General features: G+C 45.5%; 1 protein-coding gene across 2 annotated transcripts in view; it reads left to right on the top strand.

Moving 5' to 3' along the window:
• Positions 1–26,011, top strand: part of POK2 (phragmoplast orienting kinesin 2) — a 95,724-nt gene that overhangs the window by 28,782 nt on the left and 40,931 nt on the right. For both annotated transcript variants that reach the window (XM_086497959.1, XM_086497960.1), the window contains exons 7-16: positions 13,911–14,000; positions 14,088–14,158; positions 14,241–14,315; positions 16,562–16,649; positions 16,751–16,809; positions 17,974–18,037; positions 18,122–18,187; positions 18,266–18,439; positions 18,531–18,635; positions 18,706–18,941. In XM_086497959.1, the coding sequence (XP_086354085.1) occupies positions 13,911–14,000; positions 14,088–14,158; positions 14,241–14,315; positions 16,562–16,649; positions 16,751–16,809; positions 17,974–18,037; positions 18,122–18,187; positions 18,266–18,439; positions 18,531–18,635; positions 18,706–18,941 (1,028 nt within the window). The remainder of the gene's footprint in view (positions 1–13,910; positions 14,001–14,087; positions 14,159–14,240; positions 14,316–16,561; positions 16,650–16,750; positions 16,810–17,973; positions 18,038–18,121; positions 18,188–18,265; positions 18,440–18,530; positions 18,636–18,705; positions 18,942–26,011) is intronic.

Below are 26,011 nucleotides of genomic sequence, written 5' to 3'. Positions count from 1 at the left end.
CATCAAAGAGCCAAAGTTTTGTTCGTGGTTCTTGAAACTCCACTTGTGAACACATCCTCTCCAACCCTCCCAAGGCCGTAGAGGTTCTGGACAATCTAGCATCCGCTGCTTTCTTAAGAGTAAACTTCGGTCCTGTAAATACCACACCAAGGTATGTGTATGCATCTGTGTACTCATGAGAGAGAGAGAGAGAGAGAGAGAGAGAGAGAGAGAGAGAGAGAGAGAGAGAGAGAGAGAGAGAGAGAGAGAGAGAGAGAGAGAGAGAGTGAGAGAATGAAATGAAATGAAATGTTATATTAACGTCTTCAAAAGGCCATAATGACTTATCAGATCCGAAAGTTACAAAGTGGTGGATCTGATACAAAGTCAGAGTAACAAAATAACCTAACAACAGTACAAAACAAAGATATATACTATGGGGTCCTACGTTGATCGATGTGAACCAAGCAAAAGACTAAGCAAAAAATGGGCGGCTTGTTGGGATAGCTGAATCACAAGAGATTTAGCATTGGTCGTTGGTGAATCTCATCAATTTCCTCCATGGTTAGTAGTTTGACCGAGTGTCGTGCATGCTTGGCCAGCGTGCTCCGAATTTTCTGTCGTAGCCTTCGTCGATGTTGTGTAGTTCTTTGCAATCGCGGGCGCCTGGATTTCCCCAATTCAATCGCTCGGTCAATCAGTGTGCCTCTGGTGTGAGACGAGGGGGAGCTCTGTTGTGGGAGTGGCTCTTGCGGCTGTCCCGTGTTTGCTCTGAAGAAGTCTGTGATCCGTCTTTGAGACTGGCTAGCCTCGCCATTCATCAGACTATCTCTGTGTCTGCGCAGCTCGAGCAAGAACAAACCCAGACATCTCTGATCTTCGTATCCCATGACTCTTGAGAGTGGTCCAAAACCTTCTTTGAACAAGCAATGGAAGCAGCCTCGTATCTCGTAGTGGACGGGGCAGCGACATGTATAGTGTAGCTCTGTCTCAGGTTCCATGTTACACAAGGGCCATGTCTTGTCCTCTGCTGGTACTCCGCTGTCTCTCCCAGTCTCAATCCGCAACTGGTGAAAAGATGTGCGTAACTGGCCAATAGCACATCGTATCCCATGAGACAAGTGGGTATCCATGTATCTGGGTCTCGCCACAAAACCATCTTCCGTAAGCTGGAGAAGGTGGTCTTTGTAAAAAGCCATCTTCGTGCCCAATTCCTGTGCTGGTTGTATCCATGTTCTTCTGGTGTCTAGCTGGGTCAGGTCTTGGCGTATGAGCTTGGTGATCTCTGACTCTGTAAGGGTGAGAGATGGTGCATCCAATGAGTAATGGAATGGTGGTAGCCGGTCTATGTTGAACCCATGTGCCTGAAACCATGATGTCATCTGCCCATACCAGCATGTTGTATCTCCTTGTATGGCTAACTGTCGAGAGGATTCAAGTGCTATGCGAGCATATCTGTCTCTAGGAAGTGCCCATGTGCGGTTTATGAAGGAGACTGATCTGGTGAGCGCCTCCACCACAAGTGGGGGGGCCGCTAGCTCTGCTCGGATAATGGCCCGTGGTACTGATGCCTTGGCTCTAATGATCCGCGAGATCATAGAGACAAGAGGTTTCTCTATGTTCCCCCATCCGTCTGAGCGACCCGTCCTCCCGTGGTGATCTAGTGAATGTCCCCATATCTCGGTTCCATAGAGCAATGCTGAAGCCACCAAGCTGTCAAAGAGCCAGAGCTTCGTCCGGGGCTCCTGAAACTGAACCTGCGTACACATCCTCTCCAATCTACCCAATGCTGCGTGGGCTCTAAGAAGTCTGGTTTCTGCTACTCTTCTGAGTGAGAATGTAGGTTTGCTAAAAACCACTCCAAGGTAAGTGTAAGCGTTTGTGTACTGCACAGTCTCCTGGATGTATGTGAGTGCAGGTGTTGACCTCCTGATCCACTGTGGGGTGGTATTAAACACCATAACCTTGGTTTTACCCATGTTGACAGACAAACTACTTTCGTGGGCAAACGTATGCAGAGCATCCAATTGACGTTGCATTCCCTCTGGGGATTCGGAGATCAACACTATGACATCAGCATATAACAAAAGTGGAATCCATGTCCCTGCCAACTGAGCACCTTTATCCCCATCGTTGTCAATGTAGTCAGAAATCTCATCCACATACATACCGAAAAGAGTGGGAGAGAGCGGGCAGCCCTGCTTCACCCCAATAGTGGAGTGAACCGGTGCAGAAAGTCCCTCCGGGGTGCGTACATGCCCTACTCTTGATCTGTACAATGGCATGATCCCCCAAATGAGTTCTGTGGGTACTCCCATTTCCTGTAATCTGCGCATCAGTCTAGCTCTGGGTACCGTGTCGAAAGCTTTGCGGAAGTCCACAAAGCTACAATATATCCGTTTCCCATGAGATCTGCCTTCCTCGATGATGGCCCTGAGTGTTAGGATATGGTCAAGAGTAGAGAAGCCTCTCTTGAATCCTGCCTGCCGAGTTGCACGTATTTCTTCCCTCTGTGCCCATCTACTCAGCTGTTGCTCAAGAATGGATGCATACAACCGTGCCAGTGTGTGCCCAATCATAATAGTGCAATAATTCCCAGGCTCCATGGGGTCTCCTGATTTGAAGATAGGTACGATTGTAGATAGGCTCCAAGTCTCCGGTAGGCCCTCACACATGGCACGGTTAAACATAATTGCTAGAAGCTCTGCTAGTAGGTTTTGGCATGCATGAAATGCTCAGCTACTAGGCCCTCATGATCATATGCTCTCCCAGTCTTCATCTTGTCAATGGCTTTCTTCACCATCTCAGCAGTGAAAAAGACACATGTATGTGGGCATGGGTCGGGGGGTTGGGGAGGGGCAGTTGTCCAAGTACCGTGTACAAAGATGATGCGTACTGACCCCAGGTCTCTGTGGAGGAAATAGCGGGGGGGGGGGGGGGGGGGGGGGACTGCTCATGAAAGAGCCGCCATGCCTCACGCGAGTCTTGACTCAAGAATAGTTGATATAGATCCTGCTCGAGTCTAGCCAAAAAAGCCCTCTTCTTCCGCCGCACCAGGCGTCGGAAGTCCATCTGTGATTGTTTGTGATTGACGTCCCCCGATAGCACCTCCCTCTGAAGTCTGGCTCTAGTGTGGCGGCACTCCTCATCGTACCAGCTGTTCTGAGGCATGCTCCCAAATCGGCGGCTCTGCTCAGACTGGGTGTGTGGGTATGCTTCAGCTGCTGCCTCATGTAATGTCTGTGTCAGTATAGTAGTTAGCTCCTCGAGAGGTCGCCTCGAGTCCTCAGTGCATAGGCGTCTGTAGATTCCGTCCATGTTTATAAAGTCCGTCTCCCTTGTGAATGTGTAGCGAGTAGGTGTTGCTACTCGTGGCCTGTGTGCTGCACTGAAATGGAAGGAGATGGTCATGGACACCAGAGCATGATCCACCGCCACCCCGACCGGTCTGGGCCCAACTGTGAGATCCTCTATACTAGAGATGAGATTCGGTTGTGCCATGACATAGTCCACCGTGCTGGCTGCATGTCTGTGTGGGAAGCATGTAAAGCCTCCCGCAACAGGAAATCTCTGTAGGCCGTTCAAGATGGCCAATCCATGTGCAGTGCCCATGTCTATCAGGTGTCGCCCATACTCAGTATATTCCATATCGTGTGATAGTCTGGAAAGGCCCGTCTCTGCCACATCTATCGCTCTTAGCATCTCCTTTGAAGTATCATAAAACATTGCCTGGTGATCGGCAGTCCTAGCATTGAAGTCCCCGAGGATGATAATGTCATCGTCCCTAGAGAACTCCCATATGTCATCATCCAAAATAGAGAAAGGGGACTGTCCTCTGGGTGGTGCATAAACCGATGTACTCGGGGGAAAATAACAAATAGCTAGATTGAGGTATCTGCCTGTCTCTGCTTTCAGTTCACGCACACGTACCTAGCCTGCTCGTCCCTGCGGGCTATATGTATCAGTGGCTGCAGATCCTCTCTAAATAACATTGCCACTCCTCCCGAGCCCCGCCCTCTGTGCTCTGAGCGTGTCTCTTGTCTGTAGGCTGTCTCCCACCTATATCCACTGATGTGAGACATGGATTGCCCAGGGGCCTGGTGTGTCTCAGAGTAGAAGATGATGTCTCTTCCAGTAAAGCTATGCTCAAAAGCACCCACATCAAGACGCATAGATCCTTTACAGTTCCAGGCAGCTACTTTGAGTGTGGTCCCATAAGTCTCGCACCGTCATGTGTAGCGTCGCTCAAGTATTACCACTTTTCCGTCTCGGTAAAAAGCGATCTTGCCTTTTCCCCTTGCCGCTCTAATCTCCGGCATTACTTCTTGCATATGAGCGATTTGCGAGAGGGTGAGATTGTCCCCAAGAAAGATGTGAGTCTCTGTAAGAGTTGGTCTTTTCTTCAAGAATGACTTCTTTGCTTCCATGGAGGGAAAACGGAGGTTGAGTGCTCTTTCTATTGAGGTTTCTTTATGTTGCCCACTCTCCATGCCCTTGTGTGTGTCGGCTCATGAATCCCCATCAAGGCTGTGAGTTCTTTTACTTCTTCGTCCACGTTGCCTTTGTATTTAAGACCGCAAATTCTCACATGTAAACCGTGCACCCTTCTCCTTTGCTCCTCCTCTAGTGTCTAGTTAATGATGTTGTTGGGTGTGGAGGTGGGCGTTATCTCCTTGTCTTTTCCTTTCTTGGCCACCTTGATCCATTTCTCGGCTTCGTCCGCCTTCTGTTGGGTTTTGGTAAGAACATCCACCCAAGAAGTCGTCATTTCTTTGTGCTCTTCTTCTCCCTCTTTGATGTCCCGTACTTGTTCCTTGATCATGTTGATTTTTTCAATTACTGAGGGTTGCAGTTCGCCCTCCTCCAGTGTGTTTCTTGATCGGGCTTCGGCGAGTTCTTTCTTGAGTGACGTGATCTCTTCCTCTTGGGTCGTCACTCGGTCTTCCAACGTGCTTATCTTGCTCTCTTGGATCAGCACACGTCCTTCGAGAATGTTTATTGTGCCCCAGAGATTGCGGTTCATCTTGGTGATGGTCTTCGTCATTTCCTCTTTGCATTTTCGAATGGCATCCTCGAGGTGGTCGGCTTTTTCGTTCGTCTTCCTCATGTTTGATAGCCGTCCGCAAGGGGGTTAGATGCGCGTGTGCACCCACCCTAGCAGCGGGCACGGCACTGGATGTACGTGTGCACCAACACTGGCGGCGATCGCGACGAGTGGCAGAGCACGAGGCGGTGTGGCCAGGTGTCCTCAATATGTTCAGCTTTGTGTATGTGTGTGTGTGTGTGTATGTGCCTCGAAAACAAAAGTAAAGGAGGGGGGGAGGGGGAGGGTTGGGGGGGGGGTAAAGGTTCGTAGAAATGAAATGAAATGTTATACTAAAGTCCTCAAAAGGCCATAATGACCTATGGGGCCCGAAAGTTACAAAGTGGTGGGGGCGGGGGCGGGGTTCAAAAAAAAATAAAAAAATAAAAATAAAAATACAAATTTAACTCCCTACGCGTAGAGGATGGACATCCTATGCGTGCAAGAGAGAGAGAGAGAGAGAGAGAGAGAGAGAGAGAGAGAGAGAGAGAGAGAGAGAGAGAGAGAGAGAAGAGAGAGAGAGAGAGAGAGAGAGAGAGAGAGAGAGAGAGAGAGAAATGAAATGTTATATTAACATCTTCAAAAGGCTAGAATGACCTATGAGACCAAACTGATACAAAAGTGGTGAATCTGTTACAATGTCTGGGTACCTTAGTACTAAAGTACTAAGTGTGAAAAGTGTGAAAGTGTGAAAATAAATGTGAAAAACTAAATACAAAGTATTAGATAAACTTCTTAGGAGCATTTTGGGTGTCTGGCTAGAATGCTTCTAATCCTTTGTTGTAGTCTCCTCCGGTGAAGTGTGCTTCTGCATCTCGGTCGTGGTCGTCTCGATTTCCTAAGCTCAATCGCTCTGTCAATTAGGGTGCCTTTGGTATGAATGTGGGTACTCCTTTGTGCTCGCTGCTGGCCTCTTGCTTCTTCCAGTCCTGCTTCTCTCGATCCGAAGAAATTTGTGATCTGCCTCTGAGGCTATATTGCTCTTTGTCTTCTCATTAGATTATCCCTGGCCGATGTAGTTCGAGTAGGTACAAGCCTAAGCATCTTTGATCTTGGTATTGCATGATTCTATCTAGAGGTCCAAAGCGTTCTTTAAATAGGCAATGGAAACGCCCACGTATCTCATAGTATACTGTGCAGTGGCATATGTAGTGTAATTCTGTCTCCGGCTCCATCCCGCATAACTTGCAAATTTTGCTCTCAGGTGGGATTCCCCTAAATCTGCCAAATTCAATTTCCAACTGGTGTGAGGATGTACGAATCTGACTATTAGCACATCTCAAACCATGAGACAGGTGGGTATCCATGTAGCTCGGGCGAATCACAAATCCATCTTCAGATAGCTATAGGAAGTTTTCTTTGTAGTCGGCCATCTGCGTGCCCAATTCTTGTGTGGGGTCTACCCATGTCCTCTTAGTATCCAACTGTATAAGATCCTGTCGGATGATTTTATTAATCTCCGTTCGTGTGATTGCCAGTGATGGAGCCTCAAGAGAGTATTGGAATGGAGGTAATCTTTCCATATTGAACCCGTGTCTCTGAAACCACGAGGACAGTTGCGCATACCAGCATGATGTAACCCCTTTCATTGCTAATTGTCGAGAAGATCCGAGGGCTAGTCTAGTATAGCGGCAATTATTTGTATCCCACAAACCATGTATAAAGGACACTGATCTGGTAAGAGCTTCAATTTCTATCGGAGGGGTACCTAGTTCCGCTCGTGTAATCGCGTGCGGTACGGAGGCCTTGGATCTAATCATTCGGGAAATCATAGATACCAAAGGTCTCTCCATTGACTTCCAATTATCCTGATCCACAGATGGTTCCCAAATCTGGACCCCATAAAGCATAGCCGAAGCCACCACAATATCAAAGAGCCAAAGTTTTGTTCGTGGTTTCTTGAAACTACACTTGTGAACACATCCTCTCCAACCCTCCCAAGGCTGCGGAGGCTCTGGATAATCTAGCATCCGTTGCTTTCTTAAGAGTAAACTTCGGTCCTGCAAATACCACACCAAGGTACGTGTATGCATCTGTGTACTCTACTGTATCCTAGCCATATACAAATGTAGGTGCCAATCTCCTAACTCACTGCGGTGTGGTGTTAAACACCATAACTTTGGTTTTACCCAAGTTTACCGACAGTCCATTGCCCTCCGCGAATTTATGTAATGCATCTAGCTGCCTCTGCATTCCATCTGGTGATTCTGCTATCAATACAATATCATCTGCATACAACAACAAAGGGATCCATGACCCTGCAAGTTGAGCACCTTTGTCACCCTCTCTATCAATGTAATCTGATACCTCATCTATGTACATACCAAATAAAGTAGGGGACAGTGGGTATCCCTGCTTTACTCCAACGGTGGAATGAACAATGTCGGAATCCCCTTCTGGAGTACGTACATAACCAGTTACTGACCCGTATATGGCCATGATCCCCCAAATAATCTCTTTGGGGACCCCTAACTCTTGCATCCTGTGCATCAATCTGGCCCTTGGTACTGTATCAAAAGCTTTCCGAAAATCCACAAAGCAACAATACATCCTTCTCCCGTTTGCTCTTCCTTCCTCAATAATGGCTCTGAGCGTAAGAATATGACTCCTCAGTCTGTATCCCCCGGATCTCTCTCCTTAGTTCTCTCATCATGTCTCCATACATGGAGTTCCTGTAGCTCTCAGCACTCGCGTGCATTTCCTTCCTGATGTCATCCCTCATATAGTTTAGCTTTGATTTGAGCATCACCTGGACCTTCTCCATCATTAGTTCATCATGTATCTTGGAGGTTTTCCCCACTTGTAAGGATCCTAGTGATAGTACAGTATCTCTGTTTCTCCGTTTAAATGTAGTTGTTGTTTTTTTTGGGGTAGTGTAGCTATCTACACTCGGCCCTTCCCCTTCGATAGGCGGATCCATTGAACCCGCGCCACAAATGTGGGGTAGGGTGCTAGGGTACTATAGGGCAAACTTAAAAATTTACCTTAGGCTTAAAAATCTCTTTAAACTTGAGCTATTGACTTCCTACGCGTAGATGAAGGGACTTGCTACGCGTAGGACTGCTAGGACCTGCTACGCGTAGGACTGCCGAGCACTTGCGCGTGGGACTGCTGGGCATAGGACTGCTCGCGTAGGCCTCAGTCTCAGCAGGGGTACGCAACAGCAGCGCGTGCTGGTCTTAGGGCCTGCGTGCTGCTCCAGAACTTGCTTTGCACATAGTCTGCGTGCTTTTCTAGATTCTGCCTTGCCTGCGCTGCTCAGAATCTGCACTCTCTACAGATTCCAGGACTGTATCGCTAACCACCTTGCAGCCCTGCACCCCCTGCGCGAAGAGTGACACCTGCAGGCTGCAACGCTAACCACCTTGCAGCCCTGCATCCCCTGCGTGCGGAGAGAGAGAGAGAGAGAGAGAGAGAGAGAGAGGAGAGAGAGAGAGAGAGAGAGAGAGAGAGAGAGAGAGTGAGAGAGAGAGAGAGAGAGAGAGAGAGAGAGAGAGAGAAATGAAATGAAATAAATGTTAAAAAGGCGTCTTCAAATGACCTATGAGACCAAACTGATACAAAAGTGGTGAATCTGTTACAATGTCTGGGTACCTTAGTACTAAAGTACTAAGTGTGAAAAGTGTGAAAGTGTGAAAATAAATGTGAAAAACTAAATACAAAGTATTGAATAAACTTCTTAGGAGCATTCTAGGTGTTTGGCTAGAATGCTTCTAATCCTTTGTTGTAGTCTCCTCCGGCGAAGTGTGCTTCTGCATCTCGGTCGTGGTCGTCTCGATTTCCTAAGCTCAATCCCCCTGTCAATGAGGGTGCCTTTGGTATGAATGTGGGCACTCCTTTGTGCTCGTTGCTGGCCTCTCGCTTCTCCTTCCATTCTTGCTTCTCTCGATCCGAAGAAATTTGTGATCTGCCTCTGAGGCTGTAGTGCTCTTTGTCTTCTCATTAGATTATCCCTGTGCCGATGTAGTTCCAGTAGGTACAGGCCTAAGCACCTTTGATCTTGGTATTGCATGACTTTATCTAGAGGTCCAAAGCCTTCGTTAAATAGGCAATGGAAACGCCCACGTATGTCATAGTATACGGTGCAATGGCATATGTAGTGTAATTCTGTCTCCGGCTCCATTCCGCATAACTTGCAAATTCTGCTCTCAGGTGGGATTTCCCTAAATCTGCCAAATTCAATTTCCAGCTGGTGTGAGGATGTACGAATCTGACCAATACCACATCTCAAACCATGAGACAGGTGGGTATCCATGTAGCTCGGGCGAGTCACAAATCCATCTTCAGATAGTTGTAGGAAGTTTTCTTTGTAGTCGGCCATCTTCGTGCCCAATTCTTGTGTAGGGTCTACCCATGTCCTCTTAGTATCCAATTGTATAAGATCCTGACGGATGATTTTATTAATCGCCGTTCGAGAGGACTCAAGTGCTATGCGAGCATATCTGTCTCTAGGGAGTTCTCATGTGCGGTTTATGAAGGAGACTGATCTGGTGAGCGCCTCCACCACTAGTGGGGGGGGCGCTAGCTCTGCTCGGATAATGGCCCGTGGTACTGATGCCTTGGCTCTAATGAGCCGCGAGATCATAGAGACGAGAAGTTTCTCCATGTTCCCCCATCCATTTGTGCGACCCGGCCTCCCACGGTGATCCAATGAAGGTCCCATATCTTAGCTCCATAGAGCAATGCTGAAGCCACCAAAGTGTCAAAGAGCCAGAGCTTCGTTTGGGGCTCTTGAAACTGAACCTGCAAACACATCTTCTCCAATCTACCCAATGTTGCGTGGGCTCTAGTAAGTCTGATATCTGCTGCTCTTCTGAGTGAGAAGGTAGGTCGGCTAAAAACCACTCCAAGGTAAGTGTAAGCATCTGTGTACTCCACAGTCTCCTGGCCGTATGTGAATGTAGGTGCTGACCTCGTGATCCACTGTGGGGTGGTATTAAACACCATAACCTTGGTTTTAGCAAGGTTGACAGACAACCCACTTTCGTGGGCAAACGTATGCAAAGCATCCAATTGACGTTGCATTCCCTCTGGGGATTCGGAGATCAACACTATATCATCAACATATAACAAAAATGGGATACATGTCCCTGCCAACTGTGCACCTCTAGCCCCATCGCTCTCAATGTAGTCAGAGACCTCATCCACATACATACCGAAAAGAGTAGGAGAGAGTGGGCAGGCCTGCTTCACCCCAATAGTGGAGTGAACCGGTGTAGAAAGTCCCTCCGGGGTGCGTACATGTCCTACTACTGATATGTACAATGCCATGATCCCCCAAATGAGCTCTGTGGGTACTCCCATTTCCTGTAATCTGCGCATCAATCTTGCTCTGGGTATTGTGTCAAAAGCTTTGCGGAAGTCCACAAAGCTACAATATATCCTTCTCCCATGAGATCTGCCTTCCTCGATGATGGCCCTGAGTGTCAAGATATGGTCAAGAGTAGGGGAGCCTCAAACCTGCCTGCCCAATTGCACGCATTCCTTCCCTCTCTGCCCATCTACCTAGCTGTTGCTCAAGAATGGATGCATACAACCGTGCCGGTGTGTGTCCAATCATGATAGTGCGATAATTCCCAGGCTCCATGGGGTCTCCTGACTTAAAGATAGGTACGATCGTATATAGGCTCCAAGTGTCCGGTAGGCCCTCACACATGGCACGATTAAACATAATTGCTAGAAGCTCTGCCAGTAGGTCTTTGGCATGCATGAAATGCTCAGCGACTAAGCCATCATGATCATATGCTCTCTTAGTCCTCATCTTGTCAGTAGCTTTCTTCACCATCTCAGCAGTGAAAAAAACACATGTGTGTGGGCATGGATCAGGGGGTTTGGGGAGGGACGGCTGTCCAGGTACTGTGTACAAAGATGATGCGTACTGACCCTAGGTCTCTGTGGAGGAAATAGCAGAGGGGGGGGGGGGGGGGAGACTTCTCATGAAAAAGCCGCCACGGCTCACGGGAGTCCTGACTCAAGAATAGCTGATATAGATCCTGCTCGAGTCGAGCCAAAAAAGCCCTCTTCTTCCGTCGCACCAGGCGTCAGAAATCAATCTGTGACTGTCTGTGAGTGACGTCCCCCAAAAGCACCTCCCTCTGAAGTCTGGCTCTAGTCTGGCGGTACTCTTCATCGTACCTTCTGTTTGGAGGCATGCTCCTTGATCGGCGGCTCTGCTCAGGCTGGGTGTGTGGGTATGATTATGCTGGTGCATCACGTAATGTCTGTGTCAGTATAGTAGTTAGCTCCTCTAGAGGTCGCCCCGGGTCCTCAGTGCATAGGCGTCTGTAGATCCCGTCCATGTATACAGAATCCGTCTCCCGTGTGAAGGTGTAGCGAGTAGGGGCTGCTACCCGTGGCCTGTGTGCTACATTGAACTGGTAGGAGATGGTCATGGACACCAGAGCATGATCTGCTGCCACCCCGACCGGTCTGGGCCCAACTGTGAGATCCTGGATACTAGAGATGAGATTCGGCTGTGCCATGACATAGTCCACTGTGCTGGCTCCATGTCTATGTGGGAAGCATTTAAAACCTCCCGTAGTAGGAAATCTCTATAGGCCGTTCAAGATGGCCAATCCATGTGCGGTGCCCATGTCTATTAGGTGTCGCCCATACTTAGTATAATCCACATCGTGTGATAGTCTGGACAGGCTTGTCTCTACAACATCTAGCTCTCTTAGCATCTCCTCTGAAGTATCATAAAACATTGCCTGGTGATGGGCAGTCCTAGCATTGAAGTCCCCTAGGATGATAATGTCACCATCCCTAGAGCACTCCCATATGTCATCATCCAAAATAGAGAAAGGGGATTGTCCTTTGGGTGATGCATAAACTGATGTACTCGGGGGAAAGTAGCAAATAGCTAGGTAGAGATATCTGCCTGTCTCTGCTTTCAATCTCACCCACATGTACCTAGCCTGCTCATCCCTGCGGGCTATATGTATCAGTGGCTGCAGATCCTCTCTAAATAACACTGCCACTCCCCCTGAGCCTCGCCCTCTATGCTTTGAGCGTGTCTCCTGTTTGTAAGCTGTCTCCCACTTGTATCCACTGATGTGAGGCATGGATTGCCCAGGGGCCTGGTGTGTCTCAGAGTAAAAGATGATGTCTCTTCCAGTAAAGCTATCCTCAAAAGCACCCACATCAAGACGCATAGATCCTTTACAGTTCCAGGCAGCCACTTTGAGTGTGGTCCCATAAGTCTCGCACCGTCATGTGGAGCGTCGCTCTAGTATTACCACTTTTCCATCTCGGTAAAAGGCAATCTTGCGTTTTCCCCTTGCCGCTCTAATCTCCGGCATTACTTCCTGCATATGAGCGATCTGCGAGAGGGTGAGATCATCCCCGAGAAAGATGCTAGTCTCTTTAAGAGTTGGTCTTTTCTTCAAGGACTTCTTCGCTTCCATGGAGGGAAAACGGAGGTTGAGTGCTCTTTCTATGAGGTTTCTCCATTGCCTCCATTTTTCTTTATGTTGTCCACTCTCCATGCCCTTGTGTGCGTCGGCTCATGAACCCCCATCAGATCGCAAATTCTTACATGTAAAGTGCGCACCCGTCTTCTTTGCTCCTCCTCTAGTGTCTGATTGATGATAGTGGGTGTGGACGTGGGCGTTATCTCCTTGCCTTTTCCTTTCTTGGCCACCTTGATCCATTTCTCGGCTTCATCTGCTTTTTGTTGAGTTTTGGTAAGAACATCCACCCAAGAGGTTGTCATTTCTTTGTGTTGCTCTTCTCCCTCTTTGATGGCCCGTACTTGCTCTTTGATCGTGTTGATTTCTTCAATTACTGAGGGTTGCAGTTCGCTCTCTTCTAGTGTGTTTCTTGATCGTGCTTCGGCGAGATCTTTCTTGAGTGACGCAATCTCTTCATCTTGAGTCGTCACTCGGTCTTCCAACGTACTTATCTTGCTCTCTTGGATCAGCACGCGTCCTTCGAGCATGTTTATTGTGCCCAAGAGATTACGGTTCATCTTGGTAATGGTTTCCGTCATTTCCTCTTTGCACTTTTGAATAGTATCCTCGAGGGGGTCGTCTTTATCGTGCAGCTTCCTCATGCTTGATCGCCGTCCGCAAAGGAGTCACTAAACGTATGTGTGCACCCACACTAGCAGCGGGCGCGGTAGTTGGGCGAGTGGGGAAGCGTGAGGAGATGGCAAGGGAGGGGCAGTGATAGAGTACGGACGAGAGAGAGAGAGAGAGAGAGAGAGAGAGAGAGAGAGAGAGAGAGAGAGAGAGAGAGAGAGAGAGAGAGAGAGGGTAGGGAGAGAGGCTAGAAGAGAGAGAAGGGGGGAGCAATGTTAGAGAACCTTCGAAACTGTGTAGCTCCTCTTCCCCATCGGGGTCGTCTAGATCTCCCTAGCTCCAATGCTCGGTCTATGAGAATGCCATTAGTGCGGGTAGACCTCTCCATTGTTGGCTGCTCCTCTCTCTGTTCTTCTGGGTGTACAATATCTAGTGTAAAGAAATCTGTGATCTGTCTCTGGGGTTGTCGCTCTTCAGCTCTCCTTAGTAAAGTTTCTCTATGCCTGTGTAACTCAAGTAGATATAGCCCAAGACATCTCTGATCCTCATAACTCATGACCCTAGATAGAGGCCCAAAACCTTCTCTGAATAGACAATGAAAACGGCCTCGTATCTCATAGTACACTGTGCAATGGCATATGTAATGTACTTCTATCTTTGGCTCTAGATGGCATAGGCGGCATATCCTGCTATCTGTTGGTGTCCCTCTGAATCTGCCAGTCTCAATCTCGAGTGGATGTGATGACGTGCGTAGAGAGAGAGAGAGAGAGAGAGAGAGAGAGAGAGAGAGAGAGAGAGAGAGAGAGAGATCTTTTTTATGGCTTTAGGGTGCGGCTAACAGGAGAGTTGCAGCCACAAATATGAATCAAGAGAGCAGCAGATCTCACAGTGTTTTCACGTGTATCATAGAGAGCCAGGTATGTTCGGGAGGATGCCTAGATTGGAATTTGCTATGTTGATTGAAATCATTTGATTTGCATTGAACAATCAAATTCTTACTGCAGTGGGAAAGTGAGTCGATGACAAATCTCAGGTTTGGAAGGCTTAACTTGGTAGATCTTGCTGGATCCGAAAGGTTAGTATCTCCTATGCGTGTTTTGTGTAGCAATATGAATGTCAAGTAGCTGATGCCAAGTTGTAAACTACTGCTATTACAGGCAGAAAAGTTCAGGTGCTGAAGGGGAACGTTTGAAAGAGGCCGCAAACATCAACAAATCTCTGTCTACACTTGGGTATGGAAAGTCCTCTTGCCAACTTGCTAGTACAACTGGGCATATAATGCCATCTTGCCAACTTGCTAGAGGCTGTAAAATAATAAAGGACTAATTTTTTTTGTTAATGCTGGTAATTATTGTTGAAGTAGCCATTTATTATTCAGACCAATGTTTTCAGCATTGAACCCCTCCCCCCCCCCCTGCCCCCCCCCTCCCCCCCACACCCCTCAAAACAACTTCTCTCTCTCTCTCTTTCCTATTGTTTGCCTTCTCCATTTGGCCCTCATCTCTCTTTGTGCGTGCACACACAAACACAGACATTTTAAAGCAAAGATGTATTTTAGTTTTTATGAGATACCTGGAAATGAGGAATACCCATAGGAATATTACATCACTATCAAAGGTATGGAATTTAGAAGCAATCAATGTAAACCTCATAATTCTGAACAGAGGTCATCCAAGTGAAAGCTGAACTGAAGTGAAGGATTCAAAATCGTTGGCTACGTATTAATGAAACACACAAAGATTATGAGATTTCCAAACTGTTCAACCATCCAAAATCTAACCCAAGTGAAGAACGACATATATTGTGACAAAGATGAAGAAATTTGGCCAAACAGTCAGAAATGTTGTTGAAACCCAGAAAAGGGTGTGAAGACATATAGAATCCTGAGCCACCAACTCTTGAGTATGTGTGCAAAGGGAGAGTAGTTGTGGAATAGTCTAACAAGCAACTCAACATCGAACACAACAAGGACTTGCAATTCTTTGAGCATGAAGAAGACTTGTCTCAGCCAAAACCCTATGTAGACGTATTCATAGAAAAAGACGTTCTTTTAAAGGGAGCTGATTTTGATGGTCAAGACCGCATTTGGATTTTGATGGTCAAGACATAGTTACCCTGAAACAGGTGGAGCGGTGTTAGAAGGCTAGAAACAATCATAGTAGAGGGGAAATTGCTCAAGTGAAATGTCTTCCAAATGGAGAGAATCGCGAAGAGATTGTAGGGCTCAATTGGAAGCTTGGGTAGGGGAAAACAAAAGAATTTCTGTTGCAGTGAAATATCTGCTGAAAATGATTGCAAATATGAGAAATAGTACAAAGGGCAGAAAACTGCACCCTCGTGACAAAACGGTCTTACTTTGGTAGTGAGGACTCAATTGGCCAAAAATCGAGAAGATTCTTGGTTGGAAACATTATTGTAGACCTAAGTGTAACCTTGTGAAGAAAATCTTAGCATGAGAACAATGCCACTGTCCGGAGCATGTGAGGTAGCATATCATCATACGTTGAAGAAAACCTTGAGCATGAGAGCAACGACACACCATGAGAGGTAGAGTCTCATCGTGTTGTTAACGACTTATAGAAGAAGAAATGTAGCAATGTGCCAAAAGGGCTCCAAAAAGAAACCCGCGGGGGGGGGGGGGGGGGCACACATAGCCACACATTTTTCAGTGAAGATGTATTTTACTATTGATGGGAAACCTCAAACGAGGAAAAACCATGAAAAATATTTCATCACATCCAAGGTAGGATGAAAACGTATGAACAGATCTGCTCCGTACCTTATATACGAACTGTACGATCCATACGGTACAAATCAATCTGTACAGGGCACTTTTTTTTGAAAGATAAGTGTGGCCGAGGGTTTTTGATGCATTTTTTCTGACTTCTGGGCGATCAAATCATTTCTCATTTGAGCTTTGATATGCGTGTTCAATCACCAATTTCGGCTAAACTTTGAAGTCTCTTGTAGTAGTTATACAGTATGTGGTTGTCTTGTAAAACATGTCTTTAAATGTCTCTAAAAGTTGTTGCCCTCTCTTGTTTTTTTATCAGAAATGTCCTAGAAAGTTTGGTAAGTTGAGTTTTTTTAACAAGAGTACGTATTTTCACGTACATAATTTTTTTTCCTGTACGGAACAACGTACAGTACGTACATATACGCCACGTACAGTACGTTTTGAACCACCTTGATCACATCGAAGGTATGAAAACTTAGAAACAATCAAAGTAAATCTCAAAGCTCATAATTTTTGAAGGGAGAGGTTATCCAAGTCAAAATTGAAGTGTAGTGATTGATGGAAAAGAAGTTTTGAGGAATCCAAAACAGAGAACACCCCCCCCCCCCCCCCCCCCCCCCCCCCCCCCCCCCCCCCCTTCCTCCAAAAAAAAAAAAAAAAAAACACACACACACACACACACACACAATTATGTTGCTGTCTTTCAAAACATTCTTCAAAAATTGTGGTCCTTCTGACCAGACTGGTTATTATGATACTCGTTGATGTGGCGCAAGGAAAGCAAAGGCATGTTCCTTATAGAGATTCCAAGCTCACCTTTCTTCTACAGGTCAGTTGCATGCTTGTTGGTTATGGTTTCAACCTGTGTGGTGGCTTCTATGATCAATCAATGGTGTCAGCAAGTTCTTCTCTTTGGTGTTTACTGTGCAGGATTCTTTAGGTGGTAACTCAAAAACCACCATCATTGCAAATGTCAGCCCATCTATAAGGTGACTTCATAGATAATTTTAAACTGGATTCAAATACATAGATGCATGATTCATCATGGGAAAACGTTTAACAGGTCGCAAAAGTACTAATGCAAAAAATTCTTCCAAAAGAACAGTTAAAAATGTGACATGTTGAAGAGCTGCATGTGTGAACTTTTACAATAATCTGTAGCATATGGATAGAAGAAAAAGATCCCTCCTGTTATATGCCATCTTGAGCTTTCACCTTAAAATTGCAACTTTTGTGCAATTTTTTGAAACATCAGAAATAAGTTGAATCTCTTCTATGAGAAGCAAAAATACAAACATGAGAGATTTCCTTCTTTTTTGGAATGGAAAAAAGCCATTTTAGGCTTTCATGCCAAAGTGTAAAATGCTTTGAATAGTGCACGCTGCACACCTGACAGCTCCTTTCACTAAGAGCTTAGACATTAGCAGATGTTGTTCAAAAGAAAGGCAACCCTGAAGTGAGTTCTAAATTGGGCTACAGTAGATTAGAGTATGAAAGGGCTTTGATTGAAGACAAGATATATCACCCCAGTAGATTAGAGTATGCAAGGGCTTTGATTGAAGACGAGATATATCATCCCAGTAGATAGTATTTCTATTGGGTGTTTTGGAGCATTGGCCATTGTGGTGACACTAAACTATGTGAGTGAATCATCAGGGCTTGGGGCTTACTAGAAGCCTGTAGAGCGTGATCATAGAATTCAGCTTAGATGTGGAACGTGTTGCTTTATATGAAACACATTCCCGTTTAGAACCTTCCTCACAACAATCTCCCATTTAGGAAGTTCTAGTTGATTGTTTGTCTAGACTTGTTTTCCTTTAGTGTCTGAATTTAACATCTCTAACAATCTCAGATACTCAAGGGTTGACTTGCTCATTGTCCTGAAATGCGAGAGGTCTCTTTTCCATACAGCATATGCTCTAGATTTATTTTGAGCCTTATGGTTCTTTTTCAAGTTTATGAAGCTCAGTCATTTTTGTCTGGGAAAGAGAGCAATGGGAGGGAATACTCTAGATTTATTTTAAGCCTTATGGTTCTTTTTCAAGTTTATGAAGCTCAGTCAATTTTGTCTGGAAATTAGAGAAATGGGAGGGAATGCTGGATGGCTGGCCAGTCAAGATTTATGAGCTCAATGCTTCCTTTTTGTTTTTCAGCTGTGCATCTGAAACATTGAGCACCCTGAAGTTTGCACAGAGGGCAAAGTTCATTCGCAACAATGTTGGCATCTCTGAGGCTTCCTTTGTGCTTCTTTCTTGTTTTGGATTGCTAGAAATCTGACCTCAGTAATATTGTCTGATGCAGGCAGTTGTAAATGAGGATGCATCTGGTGACGTGTTGGCTTTGCGACTGCAAATACAGCAGCTGAAGGTTTGAATTATGCAAGAGAAAAATAGGGACAAGTGATTCAAAAGAAGTTACGAACTAATATGAAGAATAATATGGCAGGAAGAGCTCAACAGGTTGTCTCGGCAAAGTATTTCAAGGATTCCTCACTACAGTGGGGGAAAGGAATTGCTTGGGCCGACTAACAAGGACTTTCCGGATGGTGTTCTAGCAGTTGTGGAACATTCCTCTAGCTCATCAGAAAGAGTGGAAAATGATGAGATATCCTCACAAAAGGTGTTACTTGTTTCTAACGTTTTGGGTTTGTCAGTCAGCTCATTGATTGACATTGTTTGCAAGGAGTTTTGTTCATTCTATGCATATGCAGGTGAAGGCTCTTGAAGCGGTTGTGGTAGGCTCCTTGAGAAGAGAACAGGCTGCAGACAACACAGCAAAACGTTTGAGAGAGGAAATTGAACATTTAAACTGTCTGGTAAGGCCAAAAAACTGAAGGTTTTTGTAGTCCATTCACTTTTTGGGTTCTGATCGTATAAAATTGGCAGGTGAGACAACGGGAAGATGATGCACAATTCAACAAAATGATGTTACGTTTTAGAGAAGACAAAGTCAGAAGGTTAGAAGCCATTATTGATGGTAAGCTTTGTGGAGAGTCTTCACAAACAGATGATAAAGATGCCTTGCGAGAAGAGCTGCAGCTAATGCGCAGTCGACTTGATAAGAATCCTGAGCTGACCCGCTTTGCCATGGAAAATATCCGTCTAAGGGAACAGCTTCAAAGGCATGAATTATGATTCCTCAAGTCCATAACTATTGAATGTGTTCAATATCTAGCAGTCTCTATAATTTGATTAAAAAGTGAATTGGAAAACTTTGGCAACAATATGCTTCAACACTTTGTTTGCAGGTTTAGGGTGACTCAAGCTTAGTTTACACTTTGAACAGCAAAGCAAGAAAACACATGCAAGTGACCTATTGCCGGCTTCTTGCCACGCCAAGCCTTATAAGGAGTGATAGGGATGCAATGCTTTAGTGGGACACCTCTTTAGTACGTACATAGCACACATGAACAACCCAAGCCAAGAACCCTTGTGGCAAAGCTTGGCTTGGTAAATATATGGTGTCGTGATTTGGGAGAGGGATTAAGGGCGCTGAGACCTACTAATCTTTGTAGCTCAATCCAAAAGAGTCCCTCGAACACAAACGTGACGTGTTCTGGGTTTTGTTAAGAGCTAGTGCCTTGGAAAAAACGCGTCTCCTACCTTTGAATGGCTCCTCTGCTGGAGTGTGTCAAACTCTTGTAATGAAACATATGTGTGCCTGTGTAACTCCAATAGACAATGAAATTGTCACCTTAATTCATAATATACTTGGCACCAACATATGTAATGCTCCTTTGTTTGTTGCTGTGAGTCTCATAGCTGGCATATCTATTGCTTTAGAGGTATTGAAGTGTATTTACTTGACACTATCTATAGATGATGAGAGGTGATGCGAAATTTTGACGAGCCGAGGGTTGTTATGAAATACTTTTTTGACGCATGCCCATTTTGGATGAGGGACAACTGGTGCATACGGTTGCATGGTGTCCTCTGGTTGGATTTGAAACAATCCTAAAGTAGAAATGTCCCATATGGATAGAAGTGCAGAATTGCCCAATTGGTAGCTGTTGTATCCCACTATTCAGCGTTGGGGGAAGGTGCTTGTGCCACGTTGCGTACGAACAATGAACATGAATAGATTATGCATGCTTTGGGACACTTTCAAAAAGAGGTCTAATTGGTTGCACTTTGCTCCACTGGGTTTGCTTGGAATGTATTTCAAGCTTAAATGCGGTGCTTTTGCTAGTCATTGCTTAAATGTGGACAATTGGGCCATTTCATAGCAGATTGTAAAGATTTGAATGCTGATAGTTTCGAGCATGTAATGACTCAAGGCATTTCTTTGTTGCAACAAGTACTTGCTCTTAATGATCTTAACATGAATATATGATAAGATCAATAGAAAAACGATTAATTGCTTTCGTCAATTAAACCTAATGACAAGGGCATACAACCCATGCAAGAAGAGGATCAAAGGCAAGAAGTGGTCTCCGCAAGGGCCGCAAGCCAAATGTTGAGTTGGAGCATGCAGGGAGTTAGGCCGTGGAGGCTAAGACTTCTCATACATATGCACGCCGCTCCTTGCAATATCGGTCTCCTCTAATTCCAGATACACTTATGATAAATCACAAGAAGGCAATCAGTCTCACATTTATTATTTGAATACTCGGTCAAGTTGTTTTATGCAATCTTGTGTTGCATTGCAATTTGATAAGAGGGGAGAGTGGTTATCCCTTGGGATAGCAGGTAAAGAGGAGAACGTAGTCCTTCCATCAAACCTTCCATCTCATCTAATCCTTCTTTGTGGCATAATTCTTTAGATGTTTTGGCTAGTTATATGGCTCATTTGATTGCTTCTTTGGTAGCTAAAGACAAAGAGGATGAGATGTCAACCCGTCAATGATCCTTTGATTTTGTTTCACAATAAAATTGGCTCTATGGAATGTTTGGGACATTTGTTCTCAATAGAAACGATGTGAATTGTGGGAGAAACTCTTGAAATCAGCTTGGGATGTGTTATGTATGGTGGAACATAAGAATCATAATGAAAATGGAGTTTCTTTTTATCATAAAGGCTATGTAGCTTTTTGTTCAGGCAGGCGTGGTTCTCTGTATAGTGCTATGTTTGTGGTTAAGTCCTCTTTGCAAACCGTGTTAGTGCAAAACGATACAAATGGACGTTGCATTATCTTGAAATTTGAGTATGGAGAGGAGCTTCTTTGGCTTCTCGGGTTGTATGCACCTAGTGTTCGCTTTGAATAGTCTGTTCTGTGGGCTTCTATTGTTGATATATTGTCCTTGGGAAGTCTAGGGATTGCTATGGGGGACCTAAAGCAATCTTGTTCACCACATGTTTTATTGGACACACCCGAGCGTAGGGTGTGGTCAACCTTGCAGTGCTATGTACTTACGCAAGAGCTATGGTCTTGGTTACATCGTGGAATGAACTAGGTTACACATTTCAATTGGCCCCATATTCCACTATATGGAGTCGATTGGATATGATGTAATGCATGATAATGGTTTCTTACCTCAGGTTTTGATGTGACTATAAACGCCAACATTTTCTTTTAGACCACTTACTTGTTGCTGTTTCAAATGTTGGAGCAACTTGTAGATATGTTCAAAACCTTGTTGGCAAAGGTTCCTTTGAAGTTCATTGAAGCAATCTATGGTCAAAGGTTTTATGGTTCATGTCATTGCTAATTTTATTGTCATATTTCCCTCTTCACACTGGAATGTGTCCGTCGCCAATTTGTAGAGGGTGACACATTGTGGGGTGGTATTAAACACCATAACCTTGTTTTACCAAGGTTGATAGACACACCACTTTCGTGGGCAAACCTATGCAAGCATCCAAGTGACGTTGCATCCCCTCCGGGGAGTCGGATATCAACACAATATCATCAGCATATAACAATAGTGGAATCCATGTCCCTGCCTGCTGTGCACCTCTATCACCATCGCTCTCAATGTAGTTAGAAATCTCATCCACATACGTACCGAATAGAGTAGGAGAGAGCGGGCAGCCCTGCTTCACCACAATAATGGAGTGAACCCGTGTAGATAGACCCTCAGAGGTGCGTACATGCCCTACTAATCTGTACAATGCCATGATTCCCAAAATGAGCTCTGTGGGTACTCCCATCTCCTGTAATCTGCGCATCAATCTAGCTTTGGGTACTGTGTCAAAAGCTTTGCGAAAGTCCAGAAAGCTACAGTAGATCCGTCTCCCATGGGATCTGCCATCCTCAATGATGGCCCTAAGCGTCAAGATATGGTAGAGAGAGAGAGAGAGAGAGAGAGAGAGAGAGAGAGAGAGAGAGAGAGAGAGAGAGAGAGAGAGAGAGAGAGAGAGAGAGAGAGAGAGAGAGAGAGAGAGAGAGAGAGAGAGAGAGAGAGAGAGAGAGAGAGAGAGAGAGAGATGAAATGAAATGTTATATTAACGTCTTCAAAAGGCCAAAATGACCTATGAGACCAGGAAGTTACAATGCGGTGTATCTGATACCAAGTCAGATTAACAAAATAAATTTTTAAACTAGGGATAACAAGATATAAATACTGCGGAATCCTAAACTAAGCGGATAGGTGTGAAAGGCGAAAGGCGTGAAATGCGTGAACTGAGCAATACAATGTATAGACAATTTGGGAGGGAAGTAGAGATCTATCTTCATAGAGATCCATCTTCATCTACACTCTGGACGACGAAAAAGTATGGCTCGAATCCTTTGCTGTAGCCTCCTTCGAAACTGTGTAGCTCCTCTTCTCCATCGGGGTTGTCTAGATCTCCCTAGCTCCAATGCTCGGTCTGAGAATGCCAGTAGTGCGGGCAAACCTCTCCACTGTTGGTTGCTCCTCTGCCTGTTCTTCTGGGTGTACATTATCCAGTGTAAAGAAATCTGTGATATGTCTCTGGGGTTGTCTCTCTTCAGCTCTCCTCAGTAAAGTTTCTCTATGCCTGTGTAACTCGAGTAGATATAGCCCAAGACATCTCTGATCCTCATAACTCATGACCCTAGATAGAGGCCCAAAACCTTCTCTGAATACACAATGAAAGCGGCCTCATATCTCATAGTACACTGTGCAATGACATATGTAATGTACCTCTGTCTCTGGCTCTAGATGGCATAAGCAGCATATCATATTATCTGCTGGTGTCCCTCTGAATCTGCCAATCTCAATCTCGAGCTGATGTGAGGATGTGCGTATCTGGCCAATGGCACATCGCACACCATGAGAAAGATGCCTGTCCATATAGCTAGGTCGAATCACAAAGCCATCCCCCATGAGGTGGAGAAAATGCTCTCTATAGAAAGCCATCTTTGTGTCCAACTCCTGTATCGGCTCTATCCATGTCCTCCTCGTGTCCAGTTGGATCAGATCCTGATGAATGAGTCTATTAATCTCTACCCGCGTCAAAGACCTCAAGGATGCTTGTAGAGAGTATTGAAAAGGAGGCAACCTGTCCATGGTGAAATCATGTGTGTGAAAACATGATGCCATCTGTGCATACCAACACGATGTATCCCCATTAAGAGCTAATTGTCTGGAGGACTCTAGAGCCACCCTGGCATATCTGTCTCTGGTAGTATCCCACAGACTCTGTACAAAGGAGATTGATCTCGTAAGCGTCTCAATCTCCATAGGGGGGGCAGCTAATTCCGCTCGAATGATATCATGCGGTATGGAAGCCTTGGCTCTAATCAAGCGAGACATCATAGATACCAGGGGCTTCTCCATACGCCTCCAACCCTCCTGGTCTATAGAAGGTCCCCAAACCTGCACCCCATATAACATAGTAGAGGCAACCAGAGTATCAAAGAGCCATAACTTTGTCCTAGGTTCCTGGAACTGAACCTGCGAATACATCCTCTCCATTCCTCCCAGAGCCGCACCAGCTCTAGTTAGTCTAGTCTCTGTTGCTCTTCTCAAGGAAAATCTAGGCCCAATAAAGACTACCCCCAGGTAAGTGTATGCATCTGTATACTCCACAATCTCCTGACCATATTTCAAAGTAGGTACTGATCTCCTGACCCATTGCGGTGTGGTGTTAAACACCATAACCTTGGTTTTACCTAGGTTTACACACAATCCACTATCCTCTGCAAAACTGCGTAGTGCATCCAACTGTCGCTGCATACCTCTGGTGAGTCAGATATGAGCACAATATCATCAGCATGTAGCAACAATGGGATCCACGTCGTTGCCAGTTGTGCACCTTTGTCACCCTCTCTGTCGATGTAATCAGACACCTCATCAACATACATACGAAATAGAGTAGGAGACAATGGGCAGCCGTGTTTCACTCCAATAGTAGAGTGAACTAGATCAGATACCCCTTCCAGAGTGCGTACATGTCCCATCACTGATCTGTACAAAGCCATAATCCCCCAAATCACCTCTATGGGCACCCCCATCTCCTGTAGTCTGCGCATCAATCGAGCTCTTGGTACCATGTCAAATGGTTTACGAAAATCCACAAAGCTAGAATAGATCCATCTCCAATGTGCTCTGCACTCCTCAATGATGGCCCTGAGTGTCAGAATATGATCAAGAGTGGAGAAATCCCTCTTGAAGCCGGCTTGACCCTTTGCTTGTACACCCTCGCCCTCTGCCCAATTACTCAAGTGTTGCTCCAGGATAGATGCATACAACCGTGCCAATGTGTGTCCAACCATAATAGTGCGGTAGTTCCCAGGCTCTGTAGTGTCACCAGCCTTGAAGATGGGCACAATATTAGACAACCTCCAAGTCTCAGGTAATCCCTCACACATGGCCCGATTGAACAACACTGCGAGAACCTCCATCAGCATATCCCTGGCATGTATAAAGTGCTACTAGACCGTCATGATCATATGCCTTCCCGGTCTTCATCCTGTCGATGGCCCTTTGTACCATCTCAGGTGTAAAGAAAGTGCTCGTAGCTGGGCCCTCTAGTGGGCTCTGATGACCATGTACAGTCTTGTGGTTTGATGCTCTATTGCTAAGGCAAGAGCCTCCCTGAACAGAAACAGGAGTAGCTAACTGCTACTCCAAAGCAGGGAAACGAGAGGGTGATAACCTCTCAAGTAAACACACAAAAATCAGCACTGTTTCATTGCTGATTTTGGGCTGTTTTGGGACTGTTTTGTGCTCGGAATCATGCCAGAATCAAGGGGCACGTAGTCCAAGGCATTGGGAACAGTGCAGGGATAGTTGACAGCTGAAATTAGGTCAAAAACAGGTCCTAACCAGAAAATACAGCGATCTGAAATTTACTGTTTTGCAACCGTATGGATGCCAGATGCATTGGGAACAGTGCCCAATTGTCAGAGAACACTTCTGGGAAGTGTGGGGGCTCAAAACAAGTGAAAAACCAGAAATTCCAGCGAGCTGTAATTGCTCTTTTTGAGTTGGAATCAGAGGGTTTATGCCAGTGGAAGTGAGTTCCAACAGGGGAATTGGTTTCGCGCAACTTTTGGGGCGGTTATGTTGCCGAAATCTAGCCAAAACAGGTGTTGTATTGCTCGATATAGATTAGGATTCCCGGAAGTCTGATTTTTGCAGGTTTGGGGTTGTTTCGATGCCCTAAATCCTTCCAGATTCAAGGGGTAACTAGCCCAAGGTGCAGGGAACAGTGCAGGGGCTATCGGGAGCTTAAAACAGAGAAAAACCAGTCAATAACCAGAAATAACAGAGGCTGGTTATGCTCTGTTTTGGTCAATTAAAGGTGGAATCGGGACAAGGATAGTGGTCTCCTTACGATTCCCTACTTGCAGACTGTTTTGGGCAGGGTTCTGCGTCGTTATGCTGCCCAACTTCCTCCAAACAGGATAGAAACCATGGGATACAGGTTAAGAACTGCGGGATACAGGTTTAGTGCTATAAGCACTCTTTGTACGTCCTCTTAACTGTAAAAGAATAAAGAAATACCGAAAGGGGCGTCTATTTAGGGACCATTCTATTGTCTGACTCGGATACAGATGCATTCTAGCATCTGTATCCCATTCCCCTCTCTTGTGTCATTATAGCACAGGTAGAATAGACGACTAATAATGGGTGAAAGCTAAATCAAGGTTTGAAGTAAAGTCTACCGCCCTTTTTGAAGTTAACAGGCCGGTTACTTAGTCTAATATCTGCTGCTCTTCTCAAAGAAAATCTCGGCCCAGTAAAGACTACCCCCAGGTAAGTGTATGCATCTGTATACTCCACAATCTCTTGACCATATTTGAAAGTAGGTGCTGATCTCCTGATCCATTGTGGTGTGGTG

This window comes from Adiantum capillus-veneris, chromosome 24 (genome assembly GCF_014529385.1).
Source record: "Adiantum capillus-veneris isolate H3 chromosome 24, ASM1452938v2, whole genome shotgun sequence".
NCBI classification, from domain to species: Eukaryota; Viridiplantae; Streptophyta; class Polypodiopsida; order Polypodiales; family Pteridaceae; genus Adiantum; species Adiantum capillus-veneris.
The sequence above is the reverse complement of the archived record's forward strand: the minus strand, read 5'-3'. Positions and strand labels throughout refer to the sequence as shown.